Genomic DNA, 18,015 nt, shown 5'->3' on the forward strand with positions numbered 1-18,015 from the left:
TCTCCAGCTCAGGGTGCTAGTGTAGCTCCATGTGTCTTGTCAGCTGCAGTGACTCCCCGGGGATGGCAGAGAGAGGTGTCTGAAGAAGTACCAGATTTCCCAGAATCCCCAGGAGAAGGCCAGGCCCACACAGAGGCCTCATTGGCTATGACCTGATTGACAAGCTAGACTCCACCCCTTCACTTGTAAGCAACTCATCATGCCACGGCTCCCACAGAGGGCAGCAGTCCTCAAATGTCAACCCCTGGGGTGCTGGCTGGGATACTCCAGAGAGGAGCAAGCCAGAAACCACATGGTCTGGCAGCGCTACAGATGGATCCCTTGGACACCGTGAGGAAGGGTGCAGGCAGGTCTAGGCCCTTCCCAGGCCCCCAGCATACTGGGGACCCCACCCCTTCTGTTTAGGAGGCCGACTTGGGCAGCCACTTCCATCCTGAGAACTGAGGAAACTCCTCCATCGCACTATGGAAATCGGATTATCTTCTTTGCACTGCCCATCGTCCGCGGCTTCCTTGCAAAGAAAGGAGCCGGTGTGTGGATTATGGACTTGCAGCCTTCATTCCTTGATCCGATAGGTGACAATGAGTGAAGTAGCCCACCGAGAGAGTCGTGATGCAGGATGGGGAGGGGACCCTCCCCAGCCCCCTCAGCACTGGGCTACACAGGTGTTCCCACAAGGTGCTGGAGTACGTACACACACACACACACACACACACACACACTTATGGCCCACAATTAACCACTTTCTGTCCGGACAGGAGAACTTTCTACTCCTGTCACCTCGGAAACCCACGGGGGCAGTTCTACCCTGGCCTAGAGAGTTAACTGGACGACGGGGAGTTTGGTTAGTCGGTTGGCTGGCTTTTGGTTTCCATCCTGGTAAAGGTGCTTGGTGGTATGCTGGGTTACTCAACGAGCTGCTGACCACAAGATCAGTGGTTCGAACCCACCAGCTGTTGAGGGAAGTGGACGAGACTTTCTGCTTCTTTGACGATTGAGTCTCAGAAGCCCACGGGGCGGGGCTGGGTTCTACTCTCTCTTACAGGGTCACTGTGAAGTTGACAGTTCAAAAGCAGCATGATCCACAGGAGAAAGGTAAGGCTTTGTAGTTTCATGGAGGGAGGGGAAAAATGAGGAGCTGAGACCAAGGGCTCAAGGAGAAAGAAAGTTTTGAAAAGGATGATGGCAACATAGGTACATATGTGCTTGACACAATGGATGCATGGATTGTTTTAAGAGGTCTAAGAGCCCCCAACAAAAGGATTTCTTAAAAAATAAGAGTCTTGGAAACCCACCAAAGCAGTTCTGCCACGTCCTGTAGGGCCTCTGACTCAGAATCGACATGTTTTCCATTGTGATAACCTGTGTCTTGGGGCCCTTTTGCCTCCCGAGAATGTACCCCACATCCCAGCCAAGGGGGGAGGGGGGCCAGTTGTGGCCAGGCCTGGCCCACCGAACGTCCGCAGAAAGGGCAGTCACAACCTTTAGGTCCCCCTGGAACAAAAGTGCTTTGGTCAAGACCTCACCAGACCACCTGCGAAGACCACGCGTGGAAGCCAGGGTAGGAGCCCCAACCCCGCCCTGCCGGTTGGCACCGCTGGAGAACTCTGTTCCAAACTCACTTGCCGGCGGTGGGGGGCTGGGGGCCGGGTCGTGGAGTTGGTTCCGCCTCATTGCCACCCCGTGGGTGCACAGCGGCAAGAGGGACCCCCTGCCTGGTCCGGGTCGTCTGAGCGCACGCATAGCCGCAGGCTGCTCAGCTCCCCGGACCCATGCTCTGCCTTCCGCACAGGGAGAGCTGGGGCCAAGCCGGAAAGAGGGTCTGCGGCTCTCATTTTGGCCGGGTGACTCCTCACAAGCCGCCCCACCTCTACCTTCTCCCCCAGATACTATCAGCCCCTACCCATCCTCAGGTGTCAACTGCGTCCCCCCTCGGTTACCCCCAGATATCCTCAGCGGTCTTCAACGCCCCCATCTCCCCTGCTTCAGATTTCATCCCCTCCCTCTCCCCCAGATGCCTTCACCCTGCCACCCCCCAAACACCTAGCTGTAGGGTGCTGAGGTCCACATCCCCCAGTACCCTGATAGCCACCCATTTCCTCCAGGAAGCCCCTCAAGCCCAGCCCTTCGTGGTCTGATGCAGGGCTTTGTTTGATCAGACCACCTCTCTTCGCTGCACAGGGTGGGTTGGAACCATGTTTCAGGGAGTAGCTCAGAACAAACCCTTGGCAGTGCCCAGGGGCCTTCCCCAGCCCCACCTGGGTAACAGAAATGGGCGCAGGTGAGACTCACCTGGCCGTCCGGTCATCCCCCTCCTCCCCGGGACCTGCCCACGAAGTCCAACTCCTGCCCAACACTCGGGCTGAGGCATGTGCCCCTGAGTGCGAGGTTTGTGCATCCAGAGGTGTGGCCCTTGTTGACAGGCTCTCACTCCGGGAGCAGGGTGTCCCAGGTGCAGCAGGACTGTGCCCCAAAAGCTCCTACCAGGTCCTGCAGGTGGATTACAACCGCCAATTTGGGGGCTCGAGGTCAAGGGGCTCCTGCTGGGAAACGAACATGCGCCCCCTAGCAGGCCGCTGTACGTGTGCACAGGCTAGGTTGCCCACAGCTCAAGATTCTAATGGGCAGGCCTGCTGGTGGGGGCTACCCTGTGGGGACTGAGGCAGTGGTGGGACTGGCAATGTCCTAAGCTGACCTAGGGGTTCTCTGGGCCCCCAGGACTAGGGAGGCCTCTGGAGTGAACAGAAATGAGAGGGGTGGGGCTGAAAGCATGGAACCCCTGCCATAGGGACACAAAACCAGGGAGACATCTTGCCACAGCGAGGGGGGGGGGAGTGGCTGGGCCCAGAGGGTGGGCCTGCCTCTCTGGGAAGCCACTGATGGACACAGCAGATTCACCAGCTGGGCGTCCACACAGGCCAGCTCTTCAGAGATGGACTAGTGCTACCTAACATGGGCTCTCGGTGTCCAAGAGGGATCAGTGATGCCTGCCATCCACTAGCGATGCCTGCTCTGGGCGCTGAGAACAGCAGAGAAGCGGGGGGTACTTTATAGAAGGAACACGTGGACTGAGTGTTTGCCATCTCTGAGGGAGCACCAGATCACCAGCCTCTCCTCCCTTAGAGACCTTCTGACTTCAACACAGCTGACCCGGCAGGCACCAGCACCCTCGAATCTCCACAGCCTGGCCTTCTGACTCCATGCCCAGTGGCCGCCTGGTCACGGTCTAGCCTAAGTGGCCTGCAGCTCCTCCCACCCTCAAAAACCCAACCCACCAGTCCCGGAAGGGGACAGGAGACTCCAAGCCACCACGAGGGACTGTGCCCCCGGGGCCACATGGTGGGCAAGGTGATGTCAGAGCCCCAGGTCCCTGGGTGGGGACACAGAAACCTCTGAGGAGTGGGGGGGGGAACCCTTGCCCAAGAGAATTTGCCATTTATTCCCGAAGTTGCCAAAATCATCACCAAGGGTTCCCCGAGGGTGCACTGAGGGACAACGAGGAGGCTCCAACACTGATTGAGGGGGATCAGGAGCACAGTGAGGGGGTGGGTGGATGGGGGGGGGACCCCAGCTGCCCCTCCCCCTTCTAATGCCACAGGAAAGGGCTCCTCCTCTTGCCAGCACCCCTCCCCCCCAGGTCCAGTTTCTCTGTGGGGAGGTGGAGTGGGGGGCCATGGGAAGAGGGTGTAGTGTGAGTGGGCCCCAGAGAGGGGGGCAGGGGGGGCGGGCCCGTTACACATGCACTCACAACACTGACCTCCCGGGGAGCAAAGATGGGGGGCTGGGCCGGGCCAAGTCCCCCTCTCCCACCCCGGGATTATAGGAGGAAGGGGTTAGTGTTGGGGGCCGGGGGGCCCGGGGGCATCATAGGGGGCAGGCCAGGGCCACCCCCGAGGGGAGAGATGAACGTTGCTGGTGCGCCCGGGACCTGGGGCGCAGGGCTGAGGCGGAGCTGGTTCAGAGTGAGGGTTGCCGGGGGCGCAGGCTGGAATGGGTTGGTGACCGAAGGGCCAGAGGCAGGGGCACCTGGCGGGAGATAACGACACAGCACAAGAGTCAACGAAGGGCCTTCAACAAACCGCCCGCCCGCCCGCCCGCCCGCCTGCCTGCACGGATACCCCCGGACCTGTGCCCCTGCTCCCAGCAGCCACTGGGCCTGGCTGAGCAGAGGGAAGGATGGGACTCAGGCAAGAGGACAGAGTCTGGGCACACAGGTCACTCACCACTTGGCAGGAAGGGGTTTGAGGCCTTGGCTCCGGGGGGCGTGGGGCCGGGCCGGCTCACCAGTGAGTCCAGGTCCACCAGCGCTGCGTTGGGCCCCAGAAACGACTCGGGTGTCTTCCGCATAGGTGGCGTGGGGGTTGGTGTGGCTGTAGGTGGGGGGCTCCCCACAGACTCGGCCAGAGAGCCCCCGAGCCCACTCATATCAAAGGCCCCAGGGCTACGGGCGGGCACCTCCCCTGCAAGCAGCTCCAGCTCCCCTGGAAGGAAGCAGGGGAGGGGCGGTCAGGACACCGGCTCCGCCGCCCAAAGCCAGGCCTGAGAGGCTGGAGGGGCCGGAAGCTGGCACCCAGGATGGTTTTGAACCCATCTGGTCATGTGAGGCTGGAGGACCTGGTGCCTGCCCTGGCTGAGCAGCTGGGGGGGACAGGTTTGGGAGTCCCTGGCAGTTGGCCAAGCAACACCCCTCCTCAAAGTGGGGACCCAGATTTATACCCATATCACCTTGTCCCCCACAGTCACCAGAGACAGATGGGCGGACAGATAGGAGGTGGAATCTCACCCAGCCAGAGGCAGGGGACCCTGAAACCGTCTCCAAGGATGGGACGGCGAGACAGGCCAGACGCAAACGCCTGGCCGAGGTTGCTGATGGGAACACACACAGCAGGGGGGGAAGGGGGGGGCACGGGAGAAACGTGGACCCCGACTCAAATGATAAAAAGCACAGGTGCACACAGGGCGAAGGACAGACCAGGAGATGGCCATCCAACAAGCACTGCTGGAGTCCGTTTCAGGCGACCGTCACCCCAAGCACCATGCCCCCTCCCCCGCGGTGAGAAGGGGACACTGGGCAGAAGCCCTCAAGGGCATCCCCTCCACAAGGGCCTGGCGACTTCAGAGTCATCAGCACTGGTCAGCACTCAGGAGACCTCCTGGTTGGAGATCTCGATCTTTTAGAAAACAGACTGAAGAAGTCTACCTCGTGTGAAAGGCACCCACCAGCCCCGCCGAGGGGGGGGGGGGAAGTGGTGTGTGAGAAAGAGATGCTCAGTGGGCAGCCGCCCAGCAGCACAAGCGGTGCCCGGCCGCCCAGCTGGCCACTGTGGAAGCCTGCGGGCACTCTGTCCCACGTGGGAGGCAGCACCAGGAGACAAAGCTAAATGAACAAGCACCACAGGTGGCGGCCATCATCCAAGACCCCCGGGGCGGAGGGACGGCCCTGCTGGTGCAATGGGAGCCCAGGACAGCCGCTCGAAGGTCGAGTGTCCACCACCCTGCCAGGCCGTTTCTGCGGCTGGAACGACTTCAAGACACAGACCTCCTCTTTCAAGTCAGGGGGCTGGGTCTGACTCCAGGGCCCACACAGCACGGGCTCCGCCTCCCTGCACCCCACCCTGCCCAAGCCAGGCAGCTCAGCTCACCTGTGCTGCTCCCCGAGGTGGGCAGGGCCGTCCGCAGCCGGTCAAAGTCCGAGAACTCATCAGGCTCCGGGTCAAATCCTCCGACTGCAGAGGGCAGAGCAGTATGTTCCACTGCACACAGGAAGGGCCGCCCCACCCAGCCCCACCCTACCCTACCCTGGCGCACACGCGCACACACACTCTCCACACGTCCAGGGTCAGTCAGTACCTGCCGTGCCATTGGTGCTGGGCTTGGCAGGAGAACCCCCCCAGGGGTCTGAGAAGGCAGGCGCTGGAGCCCAGGGATCAGAGGCGGGCGGCGGACCACCGACTGGGGCCCCACCTGCAGAGGAAGGAGGCTCAGTGTGAGGGACAAGCTACCTGCCAATCAGTGCCCTCAGTTCCCTGGGTGCCCAGCTGGCTAGGCCGCCCCTAGCACAGGGCCCAGGTTGGCTCCTCTGGGAGGCTGTCGGTCTCCCCCATACATCCCTCTCCTGCTCCATTCCACATCCCTGCCTCTGGCGGAGCAGACCGCCTGGTTCTGCACCCCGACACCAGCATGGGGGCTCACCTGCGCGGGCTCCCTCAGGGCCACCCGCACGCAGCTTCCCTGGCCCCCCCATCCCCATGCTCAGCCACCGTCCTTGCCGGGACGTGACACTCAGCTGCACTCACCATCCGCGCCCCCCCACGGGTCAGGCGGGGGCCCCTCCCCAGCAGCGGGCGCTGTGGTCCCACCCCAGGGGTCAGCCGTGGGCCCAGCTGGGCCGGCCGGCCGCCAAGGGTCCCCAGAGGCCGGCGTCGGGGCCGTGCCCCCCCAGGGATCAGCAGCAGGCGGGACAGGAGGGCCCCCCCAAGGGTCCGAGGCTGGGGCAGTAGTGGGGGCGGCGGCAGCAGTGGCGATGGGGGCTGGGCCCCCCCAGGGATCCGAGGTGGCTGGAGGAGCAGGGGCTGTGAAGACGTCAGCAAGATCCATGAGGGAAGACTGTGGGGAGGGAGGGGGAGTGTGAGTTGGGGGGTTGTCCCACTTGCTGTCCTAGCTCAGCCAGGGGGCCCTCACCTGGCCCAGCCCCACTCCCCAGTACACCCCTGTGTCCCTTCAGCCAAAATGCCCCTTCCCTTCTGCTTCCCCCCAACCCCAAAAAGCCCGACCCCCCAAAGCCCTGCGTGTCTGTCCTGCCTCCAGTCTCCCTTCCTGTGGCAGCTGTGTTCTAGTGCCTCCCCGACCCCCCACTTCCCAGTCCCAGGGAGGGGGCCTGCGGGCTGGCCAGCTGACACACTGTCCCCTGGGTGTCAGTGCCCTTCCCCACAGGGTCCCAGGGAGACACATGGCCCAGGGGCAAGACTTTCCTCCCACCTGGGTGACCCAAGGACCTGCCTTCCGAGAGAAACCAGAGCTGCCATGACCCAACCTGGACCCGACACAGTCCCTGGTGTCGAGACCACCCCGGGCCCAGCCAGCCAGACAAAACCCAAGAGTCCATCAGCCTGACTGGTGCCACTACCCAGGCACTGGAAGGGCTGAGAAGGGGACCGCCTCACTGCAGTCTGGGTGCAGGCCCTGGGACAGAGCTCGCTGGAAGCCCACAGGACGCTGCCAGCCAAGGCGCCTGACTGCGCAGCAAGGGCCGCGGTGCATTCATTCTCGCTCCGCTCCCCGGTCACCAGGGGCCTGGGCTGGGATGGCAGCAGCAGCTTCCAGAACCCACAGCTCCCTCAGCACCACTCTCGTTGGAGGCACCACAGGACCTAGACCTAGTAGTGTCCTGTCAGCGGTCAAGGCCCTAGGGACCTCGCTGGAACCAGCAGCACAAAGGAAAAGGCCTGGGTACTAAGCCTCACTCCCTCCTCCTCAGAGAACCCCCCACCCTAGTCTCCCCTTTGCTCCCTTCCTCTCCTCCTGGCCCTCATCCCCCTCACCTCCTCCTGGCCCCCAGTCTCCCTCTTGCTCTCCTCGATGGCCATCTGCAGCCTCAGGTCGTCCCCACGGCGAATGCGCTCTTCCTGTGTGGGTGGTTTAGGGGGTGGAAGCAGGTGGCCAAGGGAAGGGGAGGGCAGGGCACAGATCAGAGTCTGAAACCCGGCTCTGGGGGAGGGGTCCAGACCCCACTGCTGCCCCCAGGACAAGCCCCCACCCGACAAATGGCATTGGAAATAAAAATGGGATGTGGAGGTAGGGAAAGGGAACAACCAGGATCCAGGGACGTGGGGAGATGAAGATGCATGGGGGTGGGGATGGGTGGGGGTGGCACAGGGAGGTCTGGGAAGCACTGGGAGGCTGGGGGTGGCTGCTGCTCTGCTGGGGGGGGCAGGCATGGCGTGGCCCCCAGGCATCTGTCTGTCTAGGCCTTTGCAGACCGGGAGAGAGGCCTGAGGCCCTGGGGGCGGGGCTGGCGCTGCGCTGACCTTGTCGTGCTCCTCCCGGCTCAAACTAAGGGCCAGCTGGAGCTGGACGTCATCCTCGGGGCCGCAGGGCGGGGGCTGGGGGAGAGAGACTGTGAGGGGCAGGGGCTGGGCCAGGGGGAGGGTGGGTGGGTGGGGAATAGAGGAAGAGAGAGAGAGAGAGACAGACAGACAGACAGCAAGTGCCTGAGGAGGCTGAAAAATTGGGACCAGGGGGAGGGTGCCTTGAGAGTGGGGGTGGGAGGACAGAGAGAGAGAGAGATAGAGCTGGAAGCAGCCAGTGTTCTGGGCAGAGGGGTGAAAATGCAGGAATGGAAGAAATGGGCGACTGTCCTGATGGCTGAGGGCAAGAGTGGGGGTGGGGGGTGGACAGGACAGGGAAGGGCAGGGGCAGCAGAGCAAAGGGAGTGGCAGCATGGGCGTGGGAGGGCAGTCGGAGGTGGAGGGGCATCCAGAGAAAGAGGAAGGGGATTCCAAGACTATGGTAATGAGGCTGGGGGTGGTGGAGTGGAGACAAGGAGGGCAGAGGGCACGGAGATGGGATGGAGAACGGAGTCCCCACTACTACCACCGCCACCCCTACCCCATACCTGGTCGGCCTCCTCCTTGCTCATGGCCAAGGCCAGCTGCAGCTGCAGCTCCTCCTCCCCGCTGCTCTGTGGCCAGGCCTGCTCAGCCTCCGCAGGGGGGCCTGCGCCCACGGCCGCTGAGGAAGCTGGAGGATAGTGAGCACAGATCAGGGCTCGGGGAGTAGACCCCCCAACCAGATGGGGAGGGGGGCGTCTGTCTCTATGCTGGGCCAGCTGAGGATCTCTCACAATACCAAGTCAGGCCCTCCCCGCAAAAGGCCAATCCCGACCTTGAAGTCCCCTGGGAAAGGTGGGAGAAGGGTTGGGGCCCCAGAGAGGAGGGGAACCCCAGGAGCCAGAACTCCAACAGGTGTGTGTAGGGGCGGAAGGTGAGGCCGGGGAGGGGCTTCCTCCATCGAAGGCTCCAGCCCTGCTGCAGGGACAGCCTGGGGTGCCCAGTCAAGAGCCCAAGGGACAGGGACAGCAGCAGAGCCAGGCTCCGTGACACCAAGGGCCAGCATGCTGAGGGCTGCACCCACACACGTGGGGAGAGCGGCTTCCTTCCACCGCTGGCCACAGGCAGGCGGCCCAAATCCAGCCCCCAACCCTAAAACAAGGCATGGCAGGGCAGTCTGATGCTACTGAAAACCCCACACAGGGCAGCTCAGCCCTACACACAGGGCTCGAGGCACCCTCGGCAACTTCCACCCTGGAAGACCCAAGGGGCAAGGTGGTGCAGGTGCCGGGACGCCACGGAGGCAATCCCTTTCTAAACCCCCAGCCCCACAGCCCTAGGGAGGGGTCCAACATGCCCACCTGGGCCACCCTGCAGCGTTCTGCAAGAAGAAACCAGCCCAAGGTTGGAGTTCACTTTTCAAGAGCTGCTCGGGCCGTCCAACAGCCGAAAGAGTGGGGTTGGCGAAGTGAACCCACCCTGAGGCCCCAGGAGGAAAGCTGGGTGGGCCTGCTTCTGAGAGGTCCCCTAACCAGGAGGGTGAGCAGCACTGCGCAGGGCACCCAGCGCCACCTGAGGTCCTGCCATGCCCCTCATGGGAGTCTGCAGGGAGGGGCTCTGCTCCAGGGGTGGCTGGACAGCTAACACTGCGAGCTGGCCCCTAAAAAGATAGGCGCCCCCACCCCGACCCCAGCCAGCTGCTCAGCTCTGACCAATACACGTGACAAACTTCCGGGGAGGGGTAGGGGGGTAGAATCGCTGAATGGGGCGGGGCCCCCCACAGCAGCATCCTCCAGACTATCTAGGGAGATCGAGCCTAGCCCCACCTCCTGGGGCGGTCCTCCAACTACACAAACTGCCCTACCGGGTCACCATCCACCACACTGGCATCACCACCAATGAGGGCGTCCGCTTGGCCATTTAAAACCCCTCAAGGGCCGCGGGCAGCGCAGCCCGGACACACTCTGGCGGCATGGCAGGTTAAGCTCACAGGCTGGCGGTTTGAGTCCACCGGCTGGAAGCTCCCACTTCATCTCGAAATCTGCCGGGCAGCGCACAGGCCTGACAGACTGCACGCGGTCCCCCCGCCCGCCGAAGGGCAACAGCGTAAGGATGCTCCACACGCCTTTGCACGGCCCTGCGTGTGCGCTACCTCCCGTCCCACCTGCGCCCTGGACAGCAAGGCGGGCAGGTTCCTGACACCCGTGCCCCTCCCCACCCACCCCCGGGCTCTCTCCAGGGCGGGGTTCTGCTGCGTGGGGCTGGGGGCGCCCGAGGCGGCGGGGTCCCGGCTCACCGGTGGCCGTCTGCGCCAGCTTCTCCTTGGTCTTGAGCGCGTGCGCGCGCTCCTCCCGCAGCCGGTCCTCGTCGCGCAGCAGGGCCACCAGCTGCTTGGCCTTCTCGCGCACGTTCACCCCCTGGTCCTTGCCGTCGCGGTCCACGTACTGGAAGTCCTTGAGCGTCTGCACGGCGTACATGTTCTCCTTGCACTGCTGCGACACGCGCTCCGAGCCCGTCTTGATCAGGTACTCCATCAATGTCATGGCCTGCAGGCACGGCGCGGTCAGTGGGGCAGGCCGCGGGAGGGGGTCAGCTCAGGAAGGCACGTGGCCGCAAGGCACAAGGAGAAAATCCCAGAGCCACTACATGCTGTGAGCGAATACGCACGATTTGGGTGGAATGAAAGGTTATTTTCTGCAGCCTTATTCCCTCAACCTTTATACGGATCCCTGGTGGTGCGCGGGGCTACGGATTCAGCTGCCGACCAGGGAACGTAGGCAGCCCAAGCCCCCTAGTCATCCAAGGGGGAAAGAAGCTGGCTTCTGTGAAGGCTGAGTTTGGGCAGCCGCAAGGGCACTTCATGTCTGTCGCCCACGGCAACCCAGAGGAGGGGCAAGGGCAGCCGGTGCCCCTGGTACCACCACCAGCCTCGGCCACTCTGCTAGGGCAATTCCAGTGGCTTCCAGGCATAAGGGCCTCCCACAGTAGGCTCACTGGCCGCCCGGCATCTGCTCTGGGCAGACAGGGGTAACCCAACGGTGTGCACTGCCGTGCACCAGGTGGCATGGCACCCAGGAGTGACCGAAGTCACAGTGACGGAAGGTGGACAGTTGGAGTCCTCCCAGAAGCACCTGGTGAGAAAGACCTGGTCATCCTCTTACAAAGCAGCAGTCACGGTGACCGTGACCGTAGGCGTGGGCACCCACACCAAAACTGGGCTGTATTGGGGGGGGGGGGGCTGGCTTTTCCAGAGAAGTGTGAGCAGCCATTTCTGTTTCCCACAGGGGCCCAATAGGCACCTGAGACTGGAGAGGTTGGGAGGAGAGAAGAGGGCCCACACCCCTGAAGGGCATCTCAGCACCAGCCACGGGGCCACCCATGCGGGGCTCTCTGTGACCACACCAAAAAGACGCCCAGGTGGTGGTGGGTGCCTGCCACGTGGCCCACACTGGCAAGTTCCAGAGCCCTAGTGGTCTGGTAGGGACACACTGAGCTCTGACCCTCCTACAGAGCCCCAGCCTGTGACACCCACAGGGGCAGGGCTACTGTGTCCAGCAAGGCAGCTATCAGTGAGGACCCTTGACGACAGTGGGGTGGGAGACACCGGTTCAGAGGGAAACCCCAGGCCACCTAGGAAAGCAGGAGCGGGGGGGGGGGGGGCTGGTTTGCCACCGGCAGCTAAGGCAGCATGCGTTTGATAAGACGAGATCAAATGCCTTCTTCAGAAGGTGACAACCCAATTGCGGGGGTGGGGGTAGGGGGGGCAGGTGTTGCTCTCCCGAGCAGGGACTCTGAGACCAGGCCCCTCCCGTGCATGGAGGCTGCTCCCGGTCAGAGCTGCGTCCCTGGGGAGAAAGCACCAAGGACTGGGACAGCAGGTCCAGGGAAAACAAACGAAATGGCATGGGACAGGAGGAAGGGCAGCCCACGGCTGGCTCTGTGCTCTGCCCAGGTCATCTGGAGACACTGCTGGGGACTCCTCCTCAGAGCCACTCCCAGCCTCAAGGGGGTCAGTTAGACTTTAACTTGCCCTGGGGTCCGAAGCTACAGGAAGTGACTGGCCACACCCGGGCAACCAGGGCATGGAGGGTAGGGCGGGGCCACAGAGCCAGGCTCTAGGCCAGCAGGGCTTTGGGGTCCAGCGGTGGTGCTGGGCCTGGGCTTTTACTGGGTGGTCTCATTGGGCAATGGGGCTGGTGAGGGTGTGTGTGACGTCCCTCTCCCTGAGCTGTGGATGGGCAGCAGGGAAGAAGTCAGAGGCCACGTGGCAATCACCAAGGGCTCAGAGACCAGGGTCAACAGGAAGGGGGGACAGTGAGGGCGCCCTCCCCTGGAGCTGACCCCCCACCCCAGCAGTCCTGTCCCCTGGCCGTGAGAGGAAGCCCCCGTGTGTCACATGCCCATCTGTCCCAGCAGACACCACGGTGAGGAGGCGCTTGCTAACTCGAATGACGGAGGGCCCTCAGCGCAGGCCAGACATGGCCCCCGGGTGGGCTGCCCCAGGCTTTCTGGACTTTGGCATGGGGTAAAAGGTTGTGGACCGGGAAATGGCCCCAAGGCCCATCAGAGTTCTGTCGCCTGCCCCAGGGCTGCGGTGTGGAGTGGATTCGGACACGCAGGGACAGAGCAGACCTGTCACCCGCACAGGGAAGTCTCCTCTGTCTCCCCTCCCTTGGAGCAGCTGGAGGCTTGAACGGCTGACCCTGCAGCAAGCCAGCCCCCCAAGCTGCTCCCACGGGCTGCTTTCCAATAGGCCTGCTCCCACGGGGGGGGGGGGGTGTCTGATGACTCAGAGTTGACTTTTACTCACAGGGACCCATCCCTCCCCGCATCCTGCCCGCTCGCCTGCGCAGGACTGCCCCTCCACTTCCCTAGGCTGTGGCCTTCTCAGAGAGGGGGCAAGTTATAGCTCAAAGATCCACTCCAGGGCACCAACTCACGTGCCCATGGAAGCCCTCCCAGGAGAAGGGTTTCCTGCCTTAGGACAATCTGAGACAGGTTAAGGCAGGGGCTTCAAATGCTCCTAGAAAGATGGCATAGGACTAAGAGTAGCCACCCCACCCATCTCCTGGGGTCCTCCCGGAAAGCAGGGGTGAGGCTTGGGGAGCCGGCAGTGGCGTGGGGCCACTACACAGGGTGCTAGAGCACAGCCTCCAACCAAGCCAACAACAGGGAAGCCCCGCAGGGCCAGCAATAGTCAGCCCCGGCGAGAACAGGCACCCGGTGTTCAACGAAGCCCAATGGTGTAAACAACCGCCATGCCCAGCGGGAGCTCGCATGGACACCCTGGTCCTCGTCACGGGGAGGCACAGAGTGGGTGCCGGTCGCACTGCCCACCACCCCACACATGCAGCGGAGCTCTGTGCGTCGCTAACAGACAATGTGGCGGCGGCCGCCACCGCCACCACCATAAGCTGCGTGGAGTCACAAAAGGACCTCCATCAAACGTCTGACCCCCCACAACCAGGATAGAAACCAAGACAGTGAAATGGACGGGCCATGGAGGCTCCCTGAGAGAGAAGCAAGAAGGCAGAGAGAATGGAGTAACCCCCCTCTCCTCCCAGAGGGAATGAGAAACAGGAGAGGCTGATGACTGGTCTGACTGTCTTGTTGGTAGGAAATGCAAGACCTGCCCTGCTGCCCTGGACCAGCCCCCTGCATCCCCTTCTCCCCCCAGTCACCTAAGTTAGTATAAAGAGGTCACTGGAAACCAGAGAGAATTGCAAAGAAGCGGAGACAAGGACCTAGCCAGGAGGGGACCGAGCAGCTTCCCTGAGAGCTGTACCCCAAGCTAGCGCTCACCTCCTTCCTCAATGGGGAGAGCGTGACTGCTGGTTGCGGCCACCCACTCCAGCATGTGCCCAGTGCGCCAGAGGCCAGCTCTCAGGGAAGTGGGGAGGGGTACCAGGTGGGCACAGAGGATGCACTGAAGGCCGGGTCACGGGGACAGACCCTTCCACCAAACGCTGTCACGCAGGAAGGTATCATGCATGTCAGAGTGGGTTTCTAAACCACAGGGCACTAAGTCCGTCCAAGTAATGCATGCGGGTCCCGGAATGGGACAGACAAAAAGGGTATTTTGCATATAAAAAGGACACCAGCCCATCTCACACCCTACATCTACCCTAAACCCTAATCCTAGCTCTATCCCTAACCCTAACTCTATCCTTACCTTCACCCTAACTCTATCCCAAACCCTAACCCGACCCCTCTCTATCCCTAATCCTACCCCTCTAACCCTAATCCTACCCCTCTATCCCTACCCCCCACCCTAACCCTAACTCGAGTCCTACCCCTAACCCTAGCCCCACCCCACCGTCCGTGCATCCATCCGTCCATGCGCACCAACCTTGTAGACGTGCCTCCAGTTCTTGCCGTGGTCATTGAGCCGCTTCCAGATCATGCTCATGATCTCGGAGAAGGCCACCACGTTATAGGTCAGGTCAGCGATCTCCGACATGAGGGAGCTCGAGGGGCCCCACGGGTCATTACTCGTGGCCTCTCGGACCTTGATCTCCGCCTCCGAGTAGTTGTGGACGATGTTCTTCATCTGGCGCCGCAGCGACGAGGTCGACATGGTGCCTGGCGGGCAGCGAGGGGCTCGGCCCCCCGCCCCGGGGCGTCAAGAGGCGGTGTGGCTGGCAGAGGGGAGCTGCAGCAAGGGCTGGCGGTCAGCGCATCTGAGGGGGAACAGGAGGGGCCTTTGGAAACACGGGTGACTGGCTCCCCATAGCGCCTCCCCAACCGTGGCCCCTTAACCTTTCAGTTCCTCATAGCTGCCCAGCTCCTTCCGGCCTTAGGGCCCCAGCTGGCCAGGCAGACAGAGCGGAGGCTGAGGTGATGGGAAGGGGGGCCCCGGGGGCACCAGCTGTGTGCCTAGGTCTTCTCCGTAGGATGGGGTGGAGGCTTGGCCAAGGTTGTCAGACCGTGCATCCTGCCTGGGGCTCTTCCCTTCTCCCAAAGGATCCCCCTCAGTGGCCCCTCCCAGGTCAGCAGGCCTGGAGATCGTGGGTTCGTGGGTTCACTTCCCGGTCCTGATTCCGTGGTTCAGGGTGGCCCTTGTGGCCCTCTGGATATGGCTTTCCCAACAGAGGGGCTGGCTGGGCCGGAAGGGCCACTCAAGGCCGGGAAGGCAGGAAGGGCGGGCAGTCAGGAAGGGCTCATGGCATGACGCCTGGGAGAACTTGTTGCTCACTGGGAAGAGCCCAGCCTCCGAAGCTTGGAGGGTGTGGGCTCCGAAGGCCAGCCAGGCAGGAGGGAGATAAGGAGCCAGCTGCCTGCTCCGGCTGGGAAGACGTTATCTCCTTCAAGGAGCTTGCTGTCTAATGCAGCTGCATCCAGACTAGAGGTGGTGAGGGTCTGTGGCCCATGGGCATGAAGCCGTCCAGGCCCTGTCAAACCCCATGATCTTGGAGGCAGAGGGAGACCCATTGAGGCCCAGCTACCTCCACACAGGTACTGCTCATGGTTCAATGAAGCAACACTAAAAGAGGAGGTTTGGGGTATGTGTGTGTGTGGGGGGGGGGGTGTCAGTTGGAGAAATCTCCCCTTCTAGGCAGGCCTGAGACCCCTCACACACAGCCACTCCTTCCCAGCCCGCCCCCCCACTACCCGCTGCAAGTGGGCTTAGCAGGCCTCAGAGGGGCTTTGGGTCCTCGGAGGACTAGGGAGCAAGGCTAGGTACCCTGGAAATGCAGGGGATCACCAGTCTTTGATCCCCAACCTCACCTGGGCATAAAAAGGGATAGGGAAGACCCAAGAAAAATCCAAAACCACACACTCACTGCCATCCAGCACAGCCATCCGACAAGGCAGAGTGGAACTCCCCCTGTGGGTTTCTGAGACTCTCAACTCTTCACAGGAGCAGGGAGTTGGTGGTTTCCAACTGCAGTGAGCCTGGCAACATGTGCCCTACCCTGGCAGGAGGGAACCAGCACTGCTGCTGCAGCCACCGCCACTGTGTGCCTTGGAGTCGATGCAGACTCCTGGTGGCTCTCTACAGCAGGGCAGAGTTGCCGCCCAGGGCTTCTGAGACAGCCACGTCTTTGTCCCACAGAGCAACTGGTGGCTGGAACTGCCGACCTTTCAACCAAACAGCTTAACCATCTGGGCCTCTAAGGATGCCAACAGCAAGCACTCAGGTGGCTCTTACCTCATACCAGCCTGTCCCCACTCAGGCCTTCCTCCTTCCCGACAGCTCTGTGGCTCAGACACTCAAAGGAGGGGCCGGAGAGGGAACACCTTTGCCTGGGGAGGGGTGGGTGGAATGGACAGACACACACACACTCATCATTCCACCAACCTGAACCCCAGAGCAGGCTCTGTGCACTCAAGATGGGCAGGCATGGGGCCCCACAACCACCTAAGCTCCCTGGGCCACAAGGGAGAACTCAGGCCAGCTAATAAGGCACTGGGGTGGGGGTGGCAGACAATTAAAAGGGACATCCAAGGCCCCAGGGAGGCCAGACACACAACGCAAAGGCTCCGAGAACAAGGGGCTGGAGCAGACGAGGAGAATGACCGGAAAGACATTCCGAGAGCGAGGAGCTGTGTGAAGACACAAGCAGGAAGAAGAGGGAGGCCGGGAAAAACAGAGACCCAGAACCGAGGAAGGCAGTGTCCTGGGGCAGAGACTTCGCCCCAGAATGGGACATGACTCCACAGTGGATGTGGGGTCCGGATCCTGGGCCAGGATGCTGCCACGGAGCGGGTCACTCCGTGGTGGTTTGTTGGGCCAGCAGAGGCTGCTCACATAGGCGGGGACAGACTGCGGCTGTAGGAGGGAAACGGTGGCTCTGGCTGTCACTATCATCAGAATAGAAGGAAAACCAACAGAAGCCGTTTCCAGCTGAGCTGAGCGGCAGCAGCCCGTTAGGGCTAATGGTCAGAGCCTGTCAGGGTCCACAAGAGAAGGAAGGCAGCTTCAGGCCCTGGAATTGAACAGCAGGCACCAGAGGCAGCACCAGGTTGGCGGCCTCACGCGCTTCCCGGCCTGGGTGCACCAGGCCTTCGGCCCACCACGTGGGGCTGTTGGGACCCCAATGCAGAGGCTGGGAAGGGGCGGGGTTCAGGGATAAGTCACCGGCCAAGTAGCCGGGCTGGCCAGCAAGGGGCCCTGGGATGTCCAGGCCTGGGAAGGGAGGTGGGGCGGCGCGGGCAGGCTCCCCACCTGGGGCCTGCGGAAGGGAGGGACCTCGGGGACCGGGGGCCAGGTGAGCCGGGAGGACAGACGGGCAGGGAGGAAGAGGCGCTGCGGGATGGGGGTACAGGCGGGGGGGTGGGGGGGAGGTGGAGACAGCGAGCAGCGGAAGTCACTGCCGCCCAGAGATGACAGGCGCGTCGCGACGGACGGCCGCACAGAAGGGCGACGCTGGCCGGCCGGACTGACGGACACAAAGGCCGCATGAGCAGTCCTGAGCCGACTTGAGGCAGCCCGCCCGCCCGCCCCGCTGCCCCACCCGCGCTCACCTCGGCCCCTCACGCCGAGCTCCGGGGGGTCATGGCGGTCAAGCCCCTGCCCCCGCTCGGCCTCAGTGTCGCGGCGGCCGCGCGCTCGGGCGTTCCCGCGGACGCTTCGGAGGCCGCACGCCGACCGGCCCGCCGGCCCGGCGCCCGGGACCGGGCGCAGAGAGCCGGGCGGGGGAGGGGAGCCGCCGAGCGGACGGGAAGCAACCGAAGGAGACGGACCGGAAGCGGAAATGACCCCGGGCCCGGCCCCCCCCAGCGAGGCGCTTGCGCGGTTGTCCCGGCCAAGCCCCTCAGGCACCAGCGCTTCCGCCGTGACCTCACTTCCGGCCCTGCCGCCGCGGGCTCCACTTGCGGCCCCAGGGGACACCCCTCCCCACCGTCAGGTACCATGGGCGGTGCCGGGAGCTGTCCCGCGCCGTGCGGGGAGGCGCAGAGGGCTGGCCAGTCCAGGCCGTCCTCCCCACTAAGCACTACCCTCGAGCTGAGGGCGGGGCCAGAC

At 63.0% G+C, this 18,015-nt stretch overlaps 1 protein-coding gene across 1 annotated transcript; it reads right to left on the reverse strand.

The window, feature by feature from the left end:
* Positions 1-3,415: 3,415 nt before the first annotated feature.
* EPN1 (epsin 1) lies at positions 3,416-17,751 on the reverse strand. The gene is made up of 11 exons (XM_075536798.1): positions 17,517-17,751; positions 14,398-14,728; positions 10,345-10,594; positions 8,615-8,739; positions 8,028-8,102; positions 7,542-7,625; positions 6,297-6,606; positions 5,851-5,964; positions 5,643-5,726; positions 4,224-4,481; positions 3,416-4,026 (listed from the first exon to the last, which is right to left on the reverse strand). The coding sequence occupies exons 2-11, from the start codon at positions 14,623-14,625 to the stop codon at positions 3,818-3,820; spliced, it is 1,737 nt and encodes a 578-aa protein (XP_075392913.1). The 5' UTR covers positions 14,626-14,728; positions 17,517-17,751; the 3' UTR covers positions 3,416-3,817.
* Positions 17,752-18,015: the final 264 nt, after the last annotated feature.

The sequence above is a fragment of the Tenrec ecaudatus genome, chromosome 18, assembly GCF_050624435.1.
Source record: "Tenrec ecaudatus isolate mTenEca1 chromosome 18, mTenEca1.hap1, whole genome shotgun sequence".
In the NCBI taxonomy this organism is placed as follows: Eukaryota; Metazoa; Chordata; class Mammalia; order Afrosoricida; family Tenrecidae; genus Tenrec; species Tenrec ecaudatus.

What these genes read in the sequence shown, in the direction of transcription:
- EPN1 (XM_075536798.1), bottom strand. Translation starts at nt 14,625, where the DNA reads ATGTCGACCTCGTCGCTGCGGCGCCAGATGAAGAACATCGTCCACAAC. An exon ending in GCCGGGAGGAGCACGACAAG is followed by an intron (nt 7,626 to 8,027) that starts GTCAGCGCAGCG and finishes CCACCCACACAG; the next exon opens with GAAGAGCGCATTCGCCGTGG. An exon ending in CAGCACCAATGGCACGGCAG is followed by an intron (nt 5,727 to 5,850) that starts GTACTGACTGAC and finishes TGCCCTCTGCAG; the next exon opens with TCGGAGGATTTGACCCGGAG.